Source organism: Siphateles boraxobius, unplaced genomic scaffold (assembly GCF_051911475.1).
Source record: "Siphateles boraxobius isolate OS27281-9 unplaced genomic scaffold, OSU_SipBor_1 19, whole genome shotgun sequence".
NCBI lineage: Eukaryota > Metazoa > Chordata > Actinopteri > Cypriniformes > Leuciscidae > Siphateles > Siphateles boraxobius.
The window spans coordinates 18,820,838-18,843,327 of NW_027508799.1; the positions used below are offsets into that span (position 1 = coordinate 18,820,838).

General features: G+C 39.7%; 1 protein-coding gene across 1 annotated transcript in view; it reads right to left on the reverse strand.

Moving 5' to 3' along the window:
* Positions 1-22,490, reverse strand: part of LOC143741710 (thyrotropin-releasing hormone-degrading ectoenzyme-like) — a 207,842-nt gene that overhangs the window by 172,305 nt on the left and 13,047 nt on the right. Inside the window, exon 3 of the mRNA XM_077234037.1 lies at positions 21,790-21,916. Coding sequence (XP_077090152.1) covers positions 21,790-21,916 — 127 coding nt within the window. The remainder of the gene's footprint in view (positions 1-21,789; positions 21,917-22,490) is intronic.

Below are 22,490 nucleotides of genomic sequence, written 5' to 3' on the forward strand. Positions count from 1 at the left end.
GGTAGTCCCCTTGCCACTACCGCTGGACCATTGCTGACTCCGAGTTAAGCTCAGCCGCGGGGTGGGGCGCAGGTGTGATGTAATCATGCACACCAATTACATTGGCTCATTCAATAGTACTCGAAGACAATTGGCATAAATGAATTAGGTTTGAGATGAGAGAAAATATTGTCAATCTAGATTCTAATCACAACATTTGTGTTTGTAGAACGAGGAACTAATTCATTCAAAATAGATTTTTGGATGTGGTAGGGCTGGCACTATCAATTATTTTTCCAATAAAAATTTATTCGAATAATCTAACAATTATTTTAATAACCAATAATTAACCAATAAATAATGACCATTACTAATATGAACTTTTACCCAATGATGTTATTTATCACAAAAGGTTTATGCATATTATGATAAGGCTTGCTATGGCTGCGTAACGGCGTTCCCAGTAATTTTAGGGAATTTACAGCAGCAATCGCTTACAAGTGTGAATCCTGAAATGTTTGGTTCATAAAGGAGATTAAAATAGCTGCTTGAATATTTTCATTCAGATGATCAAACAGCTGAAGTCACAACAACATTCTAACTAACCACGACAGTATCAAACATGGCGGTGTCCATTACACTGTGAAGTTTTACAACGATTAACAGTGTATTATTAAATAAATTAGTCAAATTGAGTGGTGAGTTCATTCATTAGATATTTTAAATAATCAACAACAGCATTGAATGCTTTGTAACTGGTTACAGAGAGTATGTTTGAGCCATGCATCTCGCACCCACGGAAGCTCATAAAAAATTCACTGTAATAGTCCAAATACTTGTGCTGCCTTCTTGTCGTTTTGAAGTAGGTGAGCCCCAGAATGCTTTCTTTCAGAAGCTCTTGCATATAAGTTGTGCTGCTGTGGAGTGGTTTGCCATTACAGTTTTACAGAGCGTGCTCCACACATTAGATCGGACTCGATTGTTATGTAGTAGTGGCTGGTTTTCAGCATGTCATCATTGTGGATCATAAACTGCGTGACGAATTGGTGCATTCCACGTAAATCGATTAATTTACATAATCGATTATGTCGACGAGTCGTTCTGTGGTCTACCAGCTCCATCTAGCTAGGCCAAGATGTTATGCCAGGTCAAAACCAGGTCCTATAGCTATTAACCAAGTTGATCAACCATCTAAACCAATCACAAAAAAATAAGTTATAAAACCAGTTACCACCTTAAGCTGGTTTTAACTGGACCTTATAAAAAAAAGAAATGGTGGCATCAGGTCTAGTTGGTAATGACTTCTGATTTGAGTCATTGCAAGCAGCATAAACCAGAGCAGATTTTCACTAGTGGTCGACCGATATATCGCCACGGCCGATATATCGGCCGATATTTGGCTTTTTTTAAATATCGGCATCGGCCGATAAATTTTTCTGATTGGTCGATGTGTTGGAAGCAGGACTTTTATTTTGACGGCGCTGCGGACTTTTATTTTGACGGGCGGCGCTGAGAACACCAGCACCTGAGAAGAGAACGGCAGCGCCTGATCACACAGCGCTCACTCACATTCTCCGTCTTCATAATGATCTCTGTCAGTCAGATCTAATACTTTGTTAGACAGAACCGGTGGCTACAGAACTGGTCAAAGAAAGTAAATGGTATGCGAAAAAGTAATATGTTTGCTTTTATATTATTTGTAACCGAAAAGGCAAACAATCAGCCTAAAATACTTTCTCATTTACCGTCAACATTCAGCAAATGCGCATCTACATCATTTAAACAAATCTCTGAATATCTAATAAACATTTAATTTCACAAACCTTGCAGATTTAATCGAATCCAGCTGTGATATCTTGTGAAGTGTGCATTTGTAGCCTGCATAAACGTGTTCCTGCGAGTGACGGTCCGTGCGCAGTGAGTGAATGCGAACAGAAGATCAGCTTTACAGGAGACGCGATCGAAACACTTTAAATCCTTCTTTTTAAAATATGCTGTGCTATATCCAGTGGCCCACTATGTCATATTCATGTCGTTTTCACTGTGTGCTGTATGTAAAATTAACGTTACCTTGTCAAAAGTCAAAGTAAAAAAAAAGTCTTTATTTGAAAAAATATGATTTTCAGTGATTACTGATTAATTACCAGATTACTGAGTGCCCTGTTACAGTGTTTACTTCCTTTTTATTCACATATTCATATATTTTTAAACAATTACTTTATTTGTGAAAAATTCTGTAATAGGATTGCAGATTCAAGAAGTTGCCATCTAAAGTGTAGGGCCTAAGCATGTTTATTTTAAAGATTTTTAAATATGTATTAAATTTATCAAATTTATTAAATATTGATTTATATAAATATAAAGTGTGTGTGTGTATATGTATATATATATATATAAATATATAAATACCGGCTTTATATCGGCCATCGGCCACCCTGCTCTCCAAGATATCGGCATCGGCCATCAAAAAACCCATATCGGTCGACCACTAATTTTCACCATCACGACATTTGACATATCCACTAATTACGAAAATATGACCCACATATAGACCTAGTTTAATCTGACAAACCTGCGATATCATGTCTTGTTAATTTAATGATGTCAGAAAATCTCAGATGCCACAATGTGAACTCACAAAGACACAAATGAAACCTTCTTGGAGTTGGAGGATAAATATTTGGAGAGGCTCTTGAGACAAATGCTGAGTGAGGAGGGCAACAAGACTCATCGCCAGGATGAGACAGAAGCGTGTTTTCAGAGCACGTAGTTGACAATCCCTGGAGTGAGGAGCGATCTGGAGATGTCTATTATTGTTGTAGAGGAGTGGGAAAACACGAACAACACTTGTTCACAGCCATGACAAAGGTTAGATGACACACACACATATGCAGGAATTTGAGTTTCCTTTGAATCAGTGTCTTTGTCTTGAAGTGAGGACGAGACACAAGCCTAAACATGCAGAACCAAAGCCTTTATGTGCGCTGACCGCAGTAGAGCTGTCAAAAGCCACAAGAGCGAGACGGAGGTTTGACCCTGTCGACCTCCAGAGACCCTCAGTGACCCTGAGCCTGGAAACGGACAGGCGGAGAAATCCACAGTGAAGTCCACAAAACTTTCTGCTCTGCAACTCAACAGCCGCTCTCTTCAGAGAACAGAGGCCAGGTCACATCGCTCGCAAAGACAAGAGGAAATGACAAGTGAGATGGATATGAAAACACAAAAAACTGATTCAGGAAAAGAGGAGAGGGAAGAGATGAGGAGCACTCGAGGGTAAGAAGGACAAAAAGCTCTTGAGAGGAACATGCTGAAAGTGAGACATAGAAACATATGGACGAGAGTGGCAGATGGTGGAGACATGAGTCTGTACACAGAGAAGCCAGATTGATCTGCTGTGAAAATATTTTGTGTGTATATTATGTGTAGAGGTGTAACCCCGGCATCCTGGCCAAATTTGCCCCTTGGCCCCGTCCATCATGGCCTCCTAATCATCCACATATACTGATTGGCTTCATCACTGTCTCCTCTCCACCAATAAGCTGGTGTGTGTTGGTTTTTCCGGTGCAATATGGCTGCCATCGCATTATCCAGGTGGATGCTGCACATTGGTGGTGGTTGAGGAGATTCCCCCTTCCACGTAAAGCGCTTTGAGTACCCAGAAAAGCGCTATATAAATGTAACAAATTATTATTTAGTAGTATTATTATTATTATTATTATTATTATTATTATTATTATTATTTAGGATACATAAAAGGCTAGCTCTGAAATTAGTCTTAAAGGGATAGTTCACCCAAAAATGAAAATTCTGTCAGTATTTACTCACCCTCATGTTGTTCTAACCCCGTAAGATGTTCGTTCATCTTCGGAACACGAATTAAGATATTTTTGATGAAATCTGAGAGCTGGATCACTCCTCCATACTAGTCCATAGGCTTCTTCAGGGATTGAAACTTGCCAGCCCAGTGACTACAGTGGCTCAATATTAAGTTTATCAAGCGACGAGAATACTTTTTGTGCGCAAAAACAAACAAAAATAACAACTTTATTTCAACTATTAATTTCCTTCTCTATGGGCCTCTAGTCAGTTAACTTAGTGTGATGGCGTAGAGCTACGTCACACGTAGGCTCACTATTGGCCGACGCTGGTCATGTGGGTGATGCGTGTGACGTACAACACAGAAGCTTACGCTATTACACTAGTGAACTGACTCGAAGCCCACAGAGAAGGAAATGAATAGTTGAAATAAAGTTGTTATTTTTGTTTTTTTTTGCGCACAAAAAGTATTCTCGTCGTTTGATAAACTTAAGATTGATTCACTGTAGTCACTTGGACTATTTTAACGATGTCTTTAATAACTTTTTGAGGCCGGCAAGTTCAATCCCTGAAGAAGCCTATGGACTAGTATGGAGGAGTGATCCAGCTCTCAGATTTCATCAAAAATATCTTAATTCGTGTTCCGAAGATGAACTAAGGTCTTATGGGGTTGGAACAACATGAGGGTGAGTAAATACTGACAGAATTTTCATTTTTGGGTGAACTAACCCTTTAACAAGACGAATGAGTCTGCTATTTTATGGCCATTTTATTATTGCTGGAATGCAGTTGCAGTGGGTCATTCGTCCTGCAATCTGATCGGCAGATCGACATGCAAATCTGACGTCTTCTAAATGACATGTCGAGATTTGATTTTAAGGGAAAAGGTCAGTGAGGACACAGACAGAGATCAGAGAAACTGAGACAGAATTAACACAAAACTAGCAATTAACTCCCAGAATAATGTCACAGCGCTCTGAGTGTCAGTTTATGAGACAGAGAGAGAGACAGACAGAGAGAAAAGAGGGTGAGACTGATATATACTGATATGTAAGAGAGAATTATGAAGAACTACAGACACTTAATATGATCTCAGAGATAATGATAATAGGAATATTTGTAGCCCAAGGCAACAGTCAAGCTAAGCAAGTATGAAATAGTTAATTACAGTCAAAACAAAAGACCCTCGAGGAGAACGACCACAACGCCACGTGTGAATTCATCGCTTGAGACAAGAACTGCAGAGGTCAAGTGTTATTTGGGCTAATCTGAGAGAAGACTATCTCTGTTCATATATTAATGATGATCTTTATATGAAATGATGCAGTCTGTGAGTGTTTAATATTGGAGCTGGTTTTAAATCTGAGATTTAAACCCCAGACAGAACTGAATTGGCAATGATAAAAGACACTTATTTAGTCAAAAACTATTTTGTGAAACCAGTTCAGAGTCAATTATTGTTCACTTCAGACTGCTTTTGTGTTTGCAAAATTGTTTGTGATCAACTGAAGCCAAATATTGATTTACACTCAATCTCTAATTCATTAGACTGAATAATTGTTCTTATACAATGACACAGTTGGAAGAAAAAGGGAAGGAATAACAAGCCACTAATAAGACAAATTTCACCACACTTTATTTGAAACCATGTTCAGCATCTCAAACCTTTCTCAGAGTATATTAGGAAAAAAATACCCTTCAGTGTTTTAGAAACACATCTTTAAATGTTATTTTCCTTGTACTCAGTTCAGTTTGTGCTTTGATCTGCAGAAGTGTTCAATTATGTCTATATTTATAACCGTTTCTGAGGTATTTTTGAGATGTTTTAAAAGCACGACTCCTCATGAAATTGTTTAGGTACAGAAGCGCACCAGTTTATTTTGACTTCCAAAACGCTTGTTCTAATAACACACGACACATGAAATGATTAATATAATTACTCTCTAATCTAACCAGTCTGATTATTTGCTTCAACTTCCTGAGCAATTCAACAAATAACTGTTGATGCTTCGGCCCTTAAGGTCTTTCTTTTTGCTTTTCAGCAGAATAAATCAATGAGCTGTTTGGTGAATAAATCACAAAACACAAGCTAAAGGGCTAATTATTCATAGCCTGTTAAGAGTTTAATGTGCTGGAGTCGTTGTGATGATTTTCATAAATCGCATGCTATTGGTCTGTCTTTTTAGAGATCTTCACTGTAATCAGCTCTGAATTTGCATGTCAAGGATTCCCAGATATAACATAAGCTCTTATTCTCACCAAGGCTACATTTATTTGATAAAAAATTTACATATTATTACAATTTAAAATAACTGTTTTATGTTTTAATATATTCTTATCATGGCAAAGCAGAATTTTCAGCAGTCAATAATTGATGATAAATAGATAACTTTTGCAAACCCAAAACGGCAGCATTCAATTTAAAGCAGCTGAGAGCAAATTTCATTATACAGTACACAGCACTACACAGAGTGCTAAAAAAAATCACCTGTGCTGCTTGCTCATTGGCTGATTAAGTCCAACCACACAGCCAATTAGACACAGGTGCTCATTCACACATTAATAAAGCATTAATTTTAGCAGAAACAGTTTTTGGGATGATGAAGGTCCGGTCACCATTGCTCTGTCATTGTTTCATCAGGGTTTAGTGTGTGTGATGTGCTTTTTATAGCAGTGTGTCATAGATTTAGCTGCAGTAGCTTCAGACCGATAGAGCGCTGTGATTGGTCAGAGCCGGCCGTTTGCCCTCTCAGGGTCGAGACAATTAAAACCATCCTTGCTCACCGGACCAGAGCTCATTCACCCCATCCACACCAGCTTTCACCTTCAGTCCATCCAAACATTCCCGCTCTTTTCCGCCCCATCTTTCATAATCCTGCACGATTGTCTTTCTCTCCCTCTTTCTCCTGGTGGCGCTGTGACATCACCACACAGCAACAGATGAGGGAGGACTGACTGACACTGCTGTGGGAATAAACCTCAGTGACTCAGTTTACATGCACTACTTTAGTTTCAATCAGACTGATTTCATTCCAATTGATGAGAGTAGTGTTTAAATGAACACTAAACAAAGTGATCGGGTTGATGTGCGCGTTTATGCCACAAACTTCAAATCGGAATTGATTTGGTTGATGTGCACACTGCACGAATATACAGAGTTTCCCAATGTTTGCACATAATTACCATTATCCTACATTGGTTCTTTATTTGTTTTAAACAGCAGACTTAATATCTGTTTCTGGTCATTTGGAGACAATGAGCATATGAACCGTTTTTCCGTGCTGGTTATATTTATCACGCAGTAAAAATAGGCCTCCCCGTGCCCAAAAAATGAAAATCTGAAACAAGGACTGGTGAGACGTTGTCTTGCTCCACTTCGAATTTTAGAATGAGGGGACACTCATTGATATTTCACGTGTCATTCGTCATTACGCTATTTCAATGTCATTGCACATGCGCACTCCATTCAGTTTCGGTTTTCAATCCCATCAAATGTCCTCTCTATCGGATTAGAAAAGGAATAAACCACCCCTTTCAATCTGATCGAAATTTCATTTGGACCGAGCTCAGTCGGATCGATTAAGGTGTTTACATGAAGGCTTTTCAGTCCGATTGAGCCGTCAATCCGATAATGGATTGTTTGGTTGCATGTAAACGTAGCCAATGATTCTGCTCACAAGCACACACACACACACACACACACACACACACACACACACACACACACACACACACACACACACACACACACACACACACACACACACACACACACACACACACACACTGCACAAACACATACATTCACATTTACACACACAGAATAAACGCTTGTAATTACACAGGCATGCAGTGTTCTGTGTCCACAAAACGAATACATGCACAGGGGTGATGGGAAGGACACGACTTCAGGCCAGATCTATTTTTGTTTGTGTTTTTATTTCGGTGTCTTTCATTAAATGTAGCCACAATATTGACAGTGCATTGTAGCAGCAGTACTGTGGACGAATTTGTTTGATATTTAATGGCCATAATGTACCTAAAGTACATATATACTCAGCAAAAAAAAAAGAAACATCCACCCTCTTTAACCCTCTATTTTCCCCAGCAAATTTCTTATTATGTGTAAATATTTGTATGAACATAAAAAGATTCGATAACTGAGACATAAACAGATTTCACAGACATTTGACGAACAGAAATGGAATAATGAGTTCTTGCAGAGTCAGGGGTCAATATCAAAAGTATCAGTTAGTATGTAGTGTGTCCACCATCTGCATTAAGTCCTATAGTTCATCTGATCTGGATGGACACCTTGCTCTGAGATGTTACTCCACTCTTCCACCAAGACACTTGCAAGCTCTCAAACACATCTGGGGGGACACATGGTTACACGTGGTTTGTCACTGCAAGGATGATCAGCTGTCCTTCTTGTCTCCCTGTAACACTGTCTTAGGTGTCTTACATTACAGACATTGCAGTGTATTGCTCTGTTCACATCTGCAGGCCTCATGCCTCCTCCAGCAGGACTATGGCATCATGTTCACACAGATGATCAGGAACCCTGGACATCTCTCTCCTGGTGTTCTTCGGAGTCAGTAGGAAGGTCTCTTTAATGTTCTATGTTACTGGAACTGTGACATTAATTGTCTTTCGCCTGTAAATTGTTAGTGTCATAAGGATTTTTCAAATTGTGCAAAAATAGCTAATGGTTCATTTTTTTCGCATTAACAAGCTTATTTGGATTTTACAAAATTATCTTTAAAATACTGTATCCTGAAAAAGGGGTGTTTCTGTTTTTATAAATAAGTTTATATTGGCAGGGTCACAATGTTTCCTTGTGTTTTTGTTCATGTTCCTGTGTTTCCTTTCAGTATAGGTCTTGTCTCCTTAGTTACTAATTCCTCCCTGTTTGTTACCTAGGTTACTGAATAATCCCACCTGTGTCTAGTTGTATTTTCTGTGAGAGTGCTCCTTGTTTTATTCAGTGACACTGTTGGTTATCGTCCAAGTTGTATGTGTGTATTGTTAGTTATTCACCTGCGAATATCCTGAGTGTTCTCTGAGAGGATTTTACACAATACATGACACACACACACACACACACACACACACACACACACACACACACACACACACACACACACACACACCGTCTCTATTCATGTAAACCAGCACAAAAGCATCAATCATGACGCCCTTTACAGACTGAATAAAACAACATGTTCAGCATAAACCAGCATCTAATCAAGCGATCCATCAAAAATAAACCAGACTCAACTTTCAGCTGAGAGTTCTGTCTAAAAATACTGGATATTCAACTAATGCACATGAAAACACTCATAAACCCTACTAGGGCAGAAAGTGTTTGATCAATAACACTGGAGGTGACTTACACATACAGTGAGCGACTGTAGTAAGAGACCCTGCTATTTTTTTATCATTTTATAAAAGAATCGACCTACACACCCCGAGGAAAAAGCCCAAGGAACAAACTCTGCGGGAGGAACTTTGTTTAAACTAAAGTGCTTTGTACAGAAAAAACATCACTAAACGCTCTCTCAGTTGAAAATGTTCACCTAAAACTGCTTGTTTGAAGAATGTGAGCTTTCATGAAGTTCTAATCAGCGGGCAAATAAAACCAGCCCAGACGAGACAGAAGAGCTGATTGTGTTGTTGCTCAAACTCTCATTTCATGGCATTTGCAGCAAATGAGATGTGATTGAAATTAGTAACTTCACTGCAGATCCAATGAGACTCCACCCCACTTCAGATCTGAGGGGAACACTATAGAATATGAACAGAGAGTGAGAAGAGTTTGAAAATTACCTTCAAACCCAGACTAATTAAAACATCAGTTGCTGATGTTCATCTCTAAAGCACTGGACATTAAACTCACATCAACACTTCTGAAACCTTGGAGCATTTCAGTACATGTTCCACCTGTCGATCAGTTTCAGCTGATATGAAGCTGATGTATGTTGTGTGAAGACGAGAAAAATCTTAGACAATAGAGTGAATCATTGCTCAAAAATGGGTGGACATATTCAGTCAAACATCTTATTGGTGCGTTACTTGAAACTTTTGCTGGGTAAAATTACATTTAAAAAGAATGTTTTTAATTTCTGAATTAAAATTTATTTTGATATTTAAAAAAAAACTTTGAAAAGGGAATGGAAAACATATTATTACTTGATGGTTATACCACATTACATTTGTAAAGTGATTATATAGAATTTTTTCAAAACTAACATTTCCAAAGTAGATTTTTAAAAGATCTTACTTGTCACTGGTGTGTGTGTGTGTGTGTGTGTGTGTGTGTGTGTGTGTGTGTGTGTGTGTGTGTGTGTGTGTGTGTGTGTGTGTGTGTGTGTGTGTGTGTGTGTGTGTGTGTGTGTGTGTGTGTGTGTGTGTGTGTGTGTGTGACGGCTGGCATGTAATTTGGCCTCTCTGTCATAATCAATCCAATTACAGGATTACATCACACTTTATTGAACAGTCCTCTGAGAGCCAGTTTGTCCAGATCTAATGCGCATTATAAAATCAGACGCCTTCTGCTATTTGTGAGCGGATGGATTCTTGAGTTTTTCACTTTGCTCCGCTCACTGAGCCCCAAAATCCCGTCCGTCTGAGGGGCTTTATCCTGAAAACCATTTAAAGAGACCATAAATACTTAAATACCATCATCTTCAATCATTTCGATAGAGCTTCATATATCAGCACAAACAAACAGATGGCCATTAAACTATAGATTTCAATGATGGGTAGATGTGTGGATAAATGAAGGATTTATAAAGGCACAGCTCTCTACTTTTATTTATTTTTCTCTCTTTCTCTTAATAGTTGATCCTAAATGTCCAATCATCACGAGGCGCCCGCTGTCCTACAGGTGATGAATGAGTCTCCAGTGCAACTCTGACTGAACCAGTGACAGCGTTACTGTCTCAGACAAATGACTCCGATCTACTGCACAAACTGAGGCTGAATTAAACCTGTAATAGGAATGAAGACGAGATTCTGCAATCAAACACAAAAGTGAGTGAAACTCCAAACACTTTGACCACCACATACACAATATAAAACTGATTACAGTGGGAGAAGTCTGGTGTGACGGCAGAATCGTGAGCTTTGACAGCATGAAACTCGTTTGTGTTTAACGGTGAGGTCAAAATCATTTACACTCACTCAGTAGTGTGTTTGATCTTTAGTGTGCAGTCAATACAGCTCATTTTCTTCACTCCTTTTATCCCTGAAATGTCTGTCTCGGTACCATGTACAGTGATGCCTGAAACAGGTGATAATAATACCACCATCGCAATATCTATCTATAAGTCATATTTATCATGCTGCTGAATGATTACCATACCAGGGGTTTTCAAACTAAATTTCAAATAAATTATTATTTAATAATTTAAACTTAAATTATTTACTTTTGTAAAGAAATTGTTTTCTTTATAATATTATGCTTACACAATATTAATGTGTTTTTATACATGAAAATGCCTTTGAATTGTAGGAAGATGATCCCTCACAACGGGTAATCATATCATATTTGGGCATCCTTGGCATTAACAAGATGACATATATATATATATATATATATATATATATATATATATATATATATATATATATATATATATAATCAAATACCATGATATTTGCATGTTCCTTCAAAAAATAACTGTCAATTTTTTTTCTTTTTTTTTTCTTAACTGTTACTTTTCAGTTAGTGTGAAAAGACCAGCTATAGATCACCAGCATGTGTTGTATTTGTACGGGGGCACTCGTGGCCTGATGGTTTGAGTTGGATGGGTTAAATGCAGAGGACAAATTATGAGTATGGGTTACCGTACTTGGCCTTCACATGTCACTTATTTTGGATGCTGGTGTCACCCAGCAAGAATTTATAGATTATGGACAGACAAGACCAGCACTAACCAGCATAAACCAGTCTGAACTAGCTGATCTATGGCCTGTTCAGGAGGGTAAGAACTTGATCTTGATCTCGATTTGAAGGTGAGACAGTAAATTTGAGTCAAACAGCAAGTGATGAGCAGCTACAGCACACCTGCAGAACAGACTATATATCACAATATATCAGTCATAATCATAGATGAGGATTATGGGAAAGACGCTCACACTGGAGACAAGATTACACAAACTCAACTGACATTACAAGCTGCCAGAAACATCACAGTCGTGTTCCCCTGCTGTATGTTTTCAGTATGATCTGATGTCTGGATCTCTCAACCATCAGCAAACTTCCTTTTTAAACTTTTTAAAAGAAACAGACGAGTTCCTCCTTGCTGTTCTGTATCTCCATCTCGGCTTCAGCTTCAGCTTTCAGTCTCAGCAGGAGGGGAACAGAAATGATGTGCAGAATCGATAGAGACCAGAGGGCTGTAGATTTCAGAAAGCGGCTGATAGATGAAGAGACACGAGGCCCGTGACATCGCCCTCGGCCTTCAAACAAAGCAAGAGCCAAACTCAGCAGAAAGAGCGAAACACGGCTCCGGTTTTCATCACGCCGAACACACACACACACCCACAGCTGTGATTAAACAAACTAAAGGTCACTGTTTCTTTGAATACAGTCACACTGCTGCTGCTAGAGTTCTGAAAGCAGAAAATGAAAAACTCAAAAATGAGTGAGAAAAATGACATCATATTGCAAGGTTGTGGGAACGCTAGGTTACTCTTCATACTGCGCTGTATTCACCACAACCAAACAAGAAAAACAAGAGTCAATTAATCAATTCAATAATAATTCAATACACTTTAGCAACATTAGCATGTTGCAAAGTATATGCACTTAACAAGATTTACACAAATACTCAACATTTCTCTTGATATGGTCACTGAACAGGGTTATTATAGAAACTATAACTAAAACAAAACAAAAAAAGCTTTTTTTATTCCAGCTAGAAACCAAAGCAACATTTAATTTAGTTTAAATTGATGTACGGAAATTATTAAAACTAAAAAAATATATAAAAACAGAAAAAACCCATATAAAATGACAAAAAACTATCAAATTAATTAAACTTTAACTGAGTAAAATGAAAACTGAAATTAAAAAAATGTATTCAAATTAATTTAAAATATTTATTTTGAATATTATGAATTAGGAAAACTGTAACAGAGGCTGTCGCAATGCGTTTTAGGATTCAGTTGTTTTTTTTTTTTGTTTTTTGTAAAGGGTAAATACAGTGTGGCAAAACAAATTTATAAAAATAATATATCTTGCCAAACTTTCCTTTAATGACAAATTTTACACACTTGTGTTTTTAACAATTGCTCTCACTGTAATATGTAGATGATGAAGGCTTCTAGCTCGTATTGAAATGCAAAGCTCATGTAACAGAGATGCTCCAGACACTTGTATGTTTATTAGCACCATCCAAAAAATTAATGCGACAGCTTATGTGTCAAGACATCTCCTTTGATCATGTGACCTTGTGTTATCTAATGTAACTTTCTAATCTAACTTTCTATGATAAACAGCAACATAAAACAGACCCTCTCACACACACTTATCGTATTAGTGCATTGTGAATGAGCTCTTGCTTTGAGAGGCTTGTAATGGAAAAAACATAAAGCTCTCAGTCAGTATTGGGAAATTATTCATTAAAATGTAAGGAAAAGAAAGTTAATAATCGTTGGGTTTTTTATATCATACCAGACGAATTGCAGATTCCCTTTCGAGGGAACTCGCGATGCATCGATGATGTTTTGGGAACGCTTCCAGCGTGAATGCGTCTGAAGCATTTATGTCAACTAGTCCAATGGAAGGAATGAACGTCACGGGCGGGTGACGTCATGATCAGGAAGAGATAAGAGCGCATCCGGTGAAACCGGCATTAGCTTCTGTTGCCTCAGCAAGCGATCTGTGACAAACTGTCTGTTATATTTACTGTTGTCTATCTGATATATATATATATATATATATAAATATATATATACATTATGGCGAAACAATTGCACAAAGGGGACCGTTCTGCCAACCCCGCCACCCTTAGTGCTTGGGACCTTGCATTAGTTCTAGTAGGCCTATCTGGAACTCCCTTCGAGCCCTTAGATTTGGTCTCAGAGAAGTTTCTTTCTTTTAAGACTACTTTCTGCTAGCTATTTCGTCCCTCAAAGAGTCGGAGACCTTCAGGCACTTTCGGTCTCCACCTGCCTTGAGTGTGCCAGGGATGGTCAAGGCATTCTTACTGCAAACATGGATATGTTCCTAGGTGTCTATCATTATTCCAAGCCCTATTGTGCTGCAGGTTTCTGTCCTCCCCTGTTTATCGGACCAGGAAAAGCTAAACCTCTTGTGCCCAGTGCAAGCACTGGACACTTATGTTCACCGGACTTCTCCTTTGAGAAAATCCGACCCTTTAAGCAATTGGATAGTCGAGACTATTTTTCTTGCTTGTGAGTCCTCTGGACAACCATTTGGTGGTCAGGGCTCATTCTACTAGGAGTATGGCTTCTAAGCTTTATTATCTGGAGTTTCTCTCCAGAGGTTTGTGATGCAGCGGGCTGGTCCTCACCGCTCACATTCGTCAGATTTTTAGCCTGGACCTGGACGCTACCCCAAGGTCTCAGGTGCTTAGTGTTCAGTGTAGTTATAACAACAGGCTGACATTTAGGCATTTGAAAGTTTGGCGATTTGGGTATTCTCGTTCCCAAAGCGTCATCGACGCATCGCGAGTTTCCTTGACAGGGAACGTCTCAGGTTACGACTGTAACCATAGTTCCCTGAGATAGGGAACAAGGCGATATGTCGCCCTGCCATACTTCTTGCATCCCTGCGATCGACTTGCTTCTGCAATTTTCGAAGCTAATGCCGGTTTCACCGGATGCACTCTTATCTCTTCCTGGTCATGCATCACCCGCCTGTGACGTTCATTCCATCCATTGGACCTATCTCTGTGAACTATGGTTAAAGTCGTAACCTGAGACGTTTCTGTTTCTTGTGATGAGGATTATGATTTTGTGCTCTAATAAGGAGCGATCTCTGAACATAATGAGCTCATCAATCATAATGGCACGTTTTAAAATACTGGAAATGCTGTTAAAATTAAAAGCATACTAGTAAGCATATAGAAGACCTTGAAGGGTCAAAGGTCAGGTTTTAGAAACACTTGGCAAATACTCTATAAGTTGTTTATCAGTAAAAGAAGAAGGATGGAGAGCTTCACTCATCAGACATACAGCAGCTTTGTGATTCTTTTATAATGTGCCTAATTTTTCATCTCTAGTGAAATACCCTTCAGTTTTATGACCGCCAATTTCACATTGATGGTGCGACGGTTTCAAAACGCCCCTTGTCCGACCTTGATAATTAGCTTTAATGAATTCTAGAAGAGATTACCATTATCCTTGGGATTTTTTGTATTAAGGACAATAATTTGTAATTTGTACCCAGAACAATCACACAGAGATAGCAATCGAGACACAAAAAATAGGTATTTAAAAATGCAGCTTATGCTTCAGTTTTTGAAGAAGTAGTGAGGGATGATGAGTAGATTTTGTGTGACAGTATTTAGGGATGAAAGAGACTGAAAGAGCGAGCAAGAAAGAAATAAAAGAGCAAGATGAAGCAAACTAAAAGAGAAATGGCAGTGTCAAAGTTATATTGATAATAAATAATGATGGTTAGAACATAGCAATGAACGATGTCCTTGCAGAGGACATGAACTGCAAAAATGAGCAAAGAAATGAACTCATTCAAAACAAGGAAATAAAAAAACAGTCTCATCCTCCTCAAAATCAATCACTCACCTCAGAAAACACTGTATATACGGTATCTAAAAGATATCCTCAGACATCCTGCTGTAATTCTAATGTCTCATTCTCTCATATTAATTCATATAGTTTGATCTCTTAATCTCTGGCACAGTTACCGATCTCCCATGACTAAGGAAATTTCCCAGAATGCTCTATTCTTACTGTAATCTCATTAAGTGGGGGCAAAGGTGATTGTGATAAATATCATCATTCCCATCATGCAGTGGGTTTAAATAAATCTGAAGGTCACATGTGTGATTCTGAGCTGGATCTGATCTCTGGGCTTTACATGATCCAGCCAAGAGGAACTTGTTTCTGGATCAACATGCAGGAAATTCAAAAAGAATAACAGCAAATAAATGACACTGGGATTTGATTAGTCTTAGTTGCGATGGACTGGATCTATTCCAAGTCCCCATCACACACACAACACAACACAACACAACACAACACAACACAACACACACACACACACAGCTGATCCTTCTGTAGTTTTAACAGCAAAGGAAAATGAACCTGTCCACATTGGATTTCCTTTTGCAATCATCCGTATCTGTCACTCAGATTCTGCTGTCAGACTTAAGAAGAGTCTGGAGCGACTCGGCCTTTTTCTTGATAGATCATTGATCTCTCTCTGAGAAGCACTTACTGTAGATCAATGTCTAAGAAAGATCACGTCCCTCTCAAAGGACGTGTTAAATGCTTCTTCAAACGCTCACACTGTCTCTTTATTCTGACAAACAGATAATGTTCTCCATTACAGTCTTCAACTTTTCATATCGACTGTAGACTCAAACAGACCAGCTGTCAAATCAGATCTTAAATGATAAATAAATTTGACAGTGAAGCATGTTTTTATTAAAGTAATATTGAACATGTTCTAATAGCGTACTACCATATTGAATACTGAATCTATAAAATACATTGTTGGCAGCATTGTTTCCCACAAAGCACCAGCACCAGACGGTGAAAGCGACTCTGATGCAAACCCTCACTTATGACAGATTTGATTATTTCTCTGTTCATTGTGACCTAAAGAGCGTCCTCACAACTCCCAGAAGCATCCAACAGTTTGATTCTTGCAGCTGAAGACACTTGTTGATGTAATGAAAGCTAAATGGATGCAAACACACTCCGCTCTGATTCTTCATCTTATTATCATTCTGCATGCGACTCTTTCACTGATGATGAAGCTTCTGGAAGCTTTTGCGTCAAAGGCATGAAACCGATTTCTGATCATCAAATGATAGTATTAAATGCTACCTGACAACAAAGTCCATTTGCCCTCTTTAAAAGAGAGAGTGAATGAAAGAGAGGAACAGAGAAAGTGGTCCTTTGTCTCTTATTTGCCAGTCACAGTAAATGGCAGCTCTGATTAAGTTGCTCTAATTGGACTCTGCTTCAGATTCGGCGGGCGAACAATGGGCCACTTTGATGAATGGGTCGTGTTGTGGTTTGTGTCGTTGTTTCTTCTATAAGAAATCGGTATGCCATTAGCGACGAATCACATGCCAAGAGCCGCGGATACAAAGAACTTTAGTCTTTAAGTCAAAGAAGGAACAAAACAAATGGCCTAACATCATAAGACTACATAAACCTTAAAAGATTAAGTGTTCGGAAGCTTTAAACAGCTGTAACAAGCTTTTAAAACACATCTGTGTGAGGTGCTTCAAGGACTTGAATGTAGTCTGCTCCTAGCGTGGCATCTTTCACCTGTACGCTTTGATTTCATTTCTCTGTATTTTTCTCGTTTGCATGAGCAGAAAGACAGAATGTCCCTGTCTTGAGACCAGAGGGGCTGCAACTGCTCCAACACTCAACACACAGATGGTGTCTTTACGTAACGAACGCATTCATTACGTCCACATCATTTCTCAGATGAAGCCGCACTGCACGCTGAAACCATCTCAGCCCTCAGTTTAGCAGTGACAAGCAACATTAATGCGTACATGTCAAAAGTATCTTAAGGTCACCAACTGAGTTGAAAACAAACTGTTTCTTTGCAAAAGCAGCGTCTTTGATGTGACATTTTAACAGCCAGACGTGACCATATTTTTAGCAGGTGAATAAAATCTCCAGCCTCATTAAAGGGTTCAACATACAGTATGTTTAAAAAGATTCAGTGAAATGATCCTGCAGGACGTCAATAGAGCAACATTAATGAAAAAGACTCATTAGTGGGACGAGGAGATGTTGAGAGGTTTTAAAAGATGCCGATCTTGTTCTGATACTGTATAGAAGTTTTTGATTATATCCTATCCTGCACAAAACGTACAGCTGTATGTGTTATGAGGATAGCAGATGAACCCAAGCGCAGACGGTGTGCAAACACACAACGCTTATTATAACAGAAAAACAAAATCCACGAGGGGGCAAAACAGAGGCAATAAAAACGAGGAATAACTAAACAAGATAACACCTGGCAAAAAGTAGACTATCAAACAAACAGCAAATACAAGATCAAGACGTTCTTCTAAGACAAGTTACTCACGGGTAGACTCTCACAAAGTGTGACACAATGAACCAGCACAAGACAGCAAACATAAGGGGATGAAATAGGGGAACACTAATGAAAAAGACAGGTGAAGCTGACTAGACAATCATGACAAGACGAGGGTAACAAGGGGGCGGAGTTATGTAACAAGACAACACAAGCACATGGCCGAACACGAAGCCATGTGCTTGCACACAAAACAGGATTCTGTCATGATCCTGCCTCACAACTAGGGAAAATCAAGGGCAAGACAGCAGAATCATGACAGAACCCACACCTTAAGGAGCGGCTTCAAGACGCTCCTCAAGGAGACATTAAACACGGCACATGACAGACTGTGAAAAAGACACAAACCAACAATACATGACAAAAACTAACAAAGGCATACAAGAGAAAACAATAACAGGGTTGGGATGGAACAATAAAAACAAACATGGCAGAGGAGGAGGAGGAATAACAGAGTTCATGGGGGGAGATCCAGGGAAGATGGGAAGACTGGGGGTCTTGGTCCACGGGATGAGGGCTGAGGATGAGGATGAGGGCTGAGGACGAGGATGAGAGACACACGGGGGGAGGTCTTGGGGGAAACAGTCCGGGGCTTAGTGGAGACAGGGAAAACAGTCCGAGAACTAGTGGTGACAGGGACAAACGGGGAAACAGTCCGGGGGCTGGTGGAGACAGGGACGAACGGGGAAACAGTCCGGGAATTAGTGGAGAAAGGGGCGACCGGGAAAACAGACTGGGATACTGCTTCAGTGGTAGCAGCAACAGATTTAGACACGGAGGACACAGAGGATGAGGAAACGGGACTCCTGACGGTGGATATAGCAGGCGAAGGGGCAGGACTGGGTGCAGCGCTCTCCGTGGCAGGCTTGGGTGCAACGCTCCCAGGGACAGGCTTGGGTGCGGCACTCTCAGGGACAGGATCGGGTGCGGCGCTCACAGTGGTAGGCTTGGGAATAGAGCTCACAGACACAGTGGGCTCGGGACAAGACATGACGGGCACATCGAGGATCTTGACAAGCTTGGCAAGGTAGTCTGCTAGAGTCACGGCAGCAACAATGATAGGCATCCGCTTACGAGCAGACACCGCTTGCCGAAGGATGGGAGGCTCCCCTCTTCCTCCTAGCTCGGGAAGCAATGGTCACAGCAGGACTCATGATCAGCTGGACGGGCTCAGCGGAAGACAAAACAGGAACTGGGAAGACCATCTCTGGTTGGGTAAGCTCAGATGAAGATGATTCTAAAGGGGAATCCCACAAAACCAGTCTCCCTCGTTTACCACGGAAACTTGCGGGTGCAGATGACGCCTCGGGAGTCGAAGTGGAGTGAGCCTGGTTCCCCTGGGTAACAATGGCTAAAACCTGACCCTCCGGGATCACTGGCAGCCTGGCAGGTGGTGACAAGGTGGTGGAAGCCGGCGACCCCTTCTGAGACAAACAGTCCACCATATCTCGGAACGGGCAGTGGACCAGTCTCTCCCGTTCAGCCAAGGGAGGGGGAACATTGAGACCGGCTATGAGGTAGCGATTGAAGAGGCAATCAGGCAGGAAAAACCTCTTCTCATCCGCGACCTGAACGTATTCCCTCAAGGACCTCTCTCGCTGAGGAGGGAAAGGAAGCTTGCCCTGCTTCATATCAGAGATAGTCTTCAGCCACCAATGTTGAAGATCATCCGACTGGTGATTGATAGAAGAAAGCATACTGTCTGCTGGGTGCTGCGTTGGCCGGTTCATTCTGTTATGAGGATAGCAGATGAACCCAAGCGCAGACGGTATGCAAACACACAACGTTTATTATAGCAAAAAAACAAGGGAAAACAAAACCCACGAGGGGGCAAAACAGAGGCAATAAAAACGAGGAATAACTAAACAAGATAACACTTGACAAAAACTAGACTATTAAACAAACAGCAAAAACAAGATCAAGACTTTCTTCTAAGACAAGTTACTCACAGGTAGATTCTCACAAAGTGTGACACAATGAACCGGCACAGGACAGCAAACACAAGGGGATGAAATAGGGGAACACTAATGACAAAGACAGGTGAAGCTGACTAGACAAGGACAGGTGAAACTGACTAGACAATAATGACAAGACGAGGGTAACAAGGGGGCGGAGTTACGTAACAAGACAACACAAGCACATGGCCGAACACTAAGCCATGTGCTTGCACACAAAACATGATTCTGTCATGATCCTGCCTCACGAATAGGGAAAATCAAGGGCAAGAGGGCAGAATCATGACAGTATGAAGCACAAGCCAGAGACTATTGAGCCATTGTCATATTCTGATAACTATTATGAAAGACCACTTCGCATAGTTTTAAATAATATACTTTAAAAAAAATACAGTACTTAAGTGCAAACTGAATGTAATGTTTTTAACAATAATTGCTTGTTATTTAAAATTAAAAGAAAATATATCATAGCTTAAATTTATATTCAAGGGATAGTTAAATAAATCCCCAAAAAATAAATCTCTGTCATCATTTACTCAGCCTCAAGTTGTAGGAAACCTGTATGATTATTTTCTTCTCCTGCTGAACACAGAAGAAGATATTTTGTAGAATATGGGTAACCAAACAGTTGATGGGTGCCATTGACTTCTATAGTGACTTCTATTTTAACATACTATGGAAGTCAATTTGGTTTCCCATATTCTTCAAACATCTTCATTTGCGTTCAGCAGAAGCAATAGCAAACCGTAACGATCCAAATATTCTGTCAATTCCTGAAGGACAAAATCAAGTTCCCTTCTACATGTTTGCTTCTTTGAGAAGCCGTTTTGAAAAAAAGAAAGAAAAGACTATCGCAACTTCCGTTTCATGATGATTTTAAGTACATTTCTTTTTCACAAGGTAATACATGCTAACATTAGCAAGAGTGATAAATTTTCTTTATCAACTCTAAATATTTGGTATTAAATTGCAGATTTAGTTACAGATTTAAAGTCCTAGAAACCCCTGCTGGAAAAGCTTAAGCTGGTCGTATTAGCTGGTCTAGGATGGTCATTAGCTGCTGCAAACTAGCAGACCGACTGCCATGTTCCCGAACACAGTTAATAGCTTACTCTGGATTTACTAGAAGGTGAAAATGAGAATGAAAGAAATTCAGAGAGAAAATCATTGAGACGTAGTCTGTGTGTGTGTATACTGAGAAGGTCTTAACCCTATTAGCAAACAGATCAAATTCTTCCCAGAGAGCATTTACGAGAAGAACATGATTAATATTACATGTGCACTGAAATACACAGACTTACATACAAATGCACAAACACACACATTTAGAGAGGAAGAGAGCAGGCGGGAGAAGAGAGTGACAGACAGACGCCTAGAGAGATTGATGGCTGTATTCAAATTAAGTCAGAGAACTGACAGGAACCCAATGGAGCGAGACACAGTCTGATGTGAGCCAGTCCACCACAACACTTAAAACTACACACACTTTAACACCACACGCATGGTGTGTGTGCTCTAATTCCCAACACAAAACACAACCACAAACAGCCTAGAATGCTTTTGGGATCAATAAATGCAAGAACTGAGTTGCTATTGACTCACCTCTTCACACGGGCACAAAACAGGAAGTCACACAGAACCGACTGGCAGTACAAATGAAGCAATGAAAAGTCACTCGCTTTCCCATGAGAAGAACATTTATTGTCATTTCATTGAAGCCAGACAAAGCTGAAGACATTTCACCGCCCGTCTTACCTAATTTCGGGAGGGAATATTTGACTTTGAAGTAATCCTGGTAAAACTGCAGGAGTCTCTTGGTGATGTGCAGAGCGTAGTCTCCTGATCCGCTCTGGATGGCGTCAGGCCTGGCGTACAGCCGAATCTACATCAACACAGCATCGAAAAGAGGGAGAACAAAAGTCAAATTGTGTCAGGTGCTGAATGTACTCTTGTACGGCTCTGGGTTTATTCCTAACCTGGATTCCCTCAAGGATAACTTGAACGAGTAATCCTTGGTGAAAATATCTGCCAAATGCCTTCATCTGACGTGTGAATTTTGCATTTGTCTTTCAAGTGCATTTTTTGTCACCCCTCAAAAGTGTGAGGCATTAAAAAGTGTTACTGTCACCTACTCCACATGTAAAAAACCTTTTATTTTCTGTAGATAGCAGGCAGAGGAGCTCATATTCAGTGTTTTTAATTACACAATTTCCAACAAAGAATTAATCTACCCATAGTGCCCTGAAGAGAGATCCAACAATTAAAGAAATGTTGCATATTGAAGTCCGGAATATATAATGCATTGAGAATGACATAATATGCTGACTAAATTAACTTTAAATATTTAGTTTTTTATATTTATAATGACTATTTTGTACCATTCCTTTTTCTGATTCGATTTAGTCATTTGCAATGCTTCATGGGATGAGTAGTTCATTAGTTGATTCACTCATAAA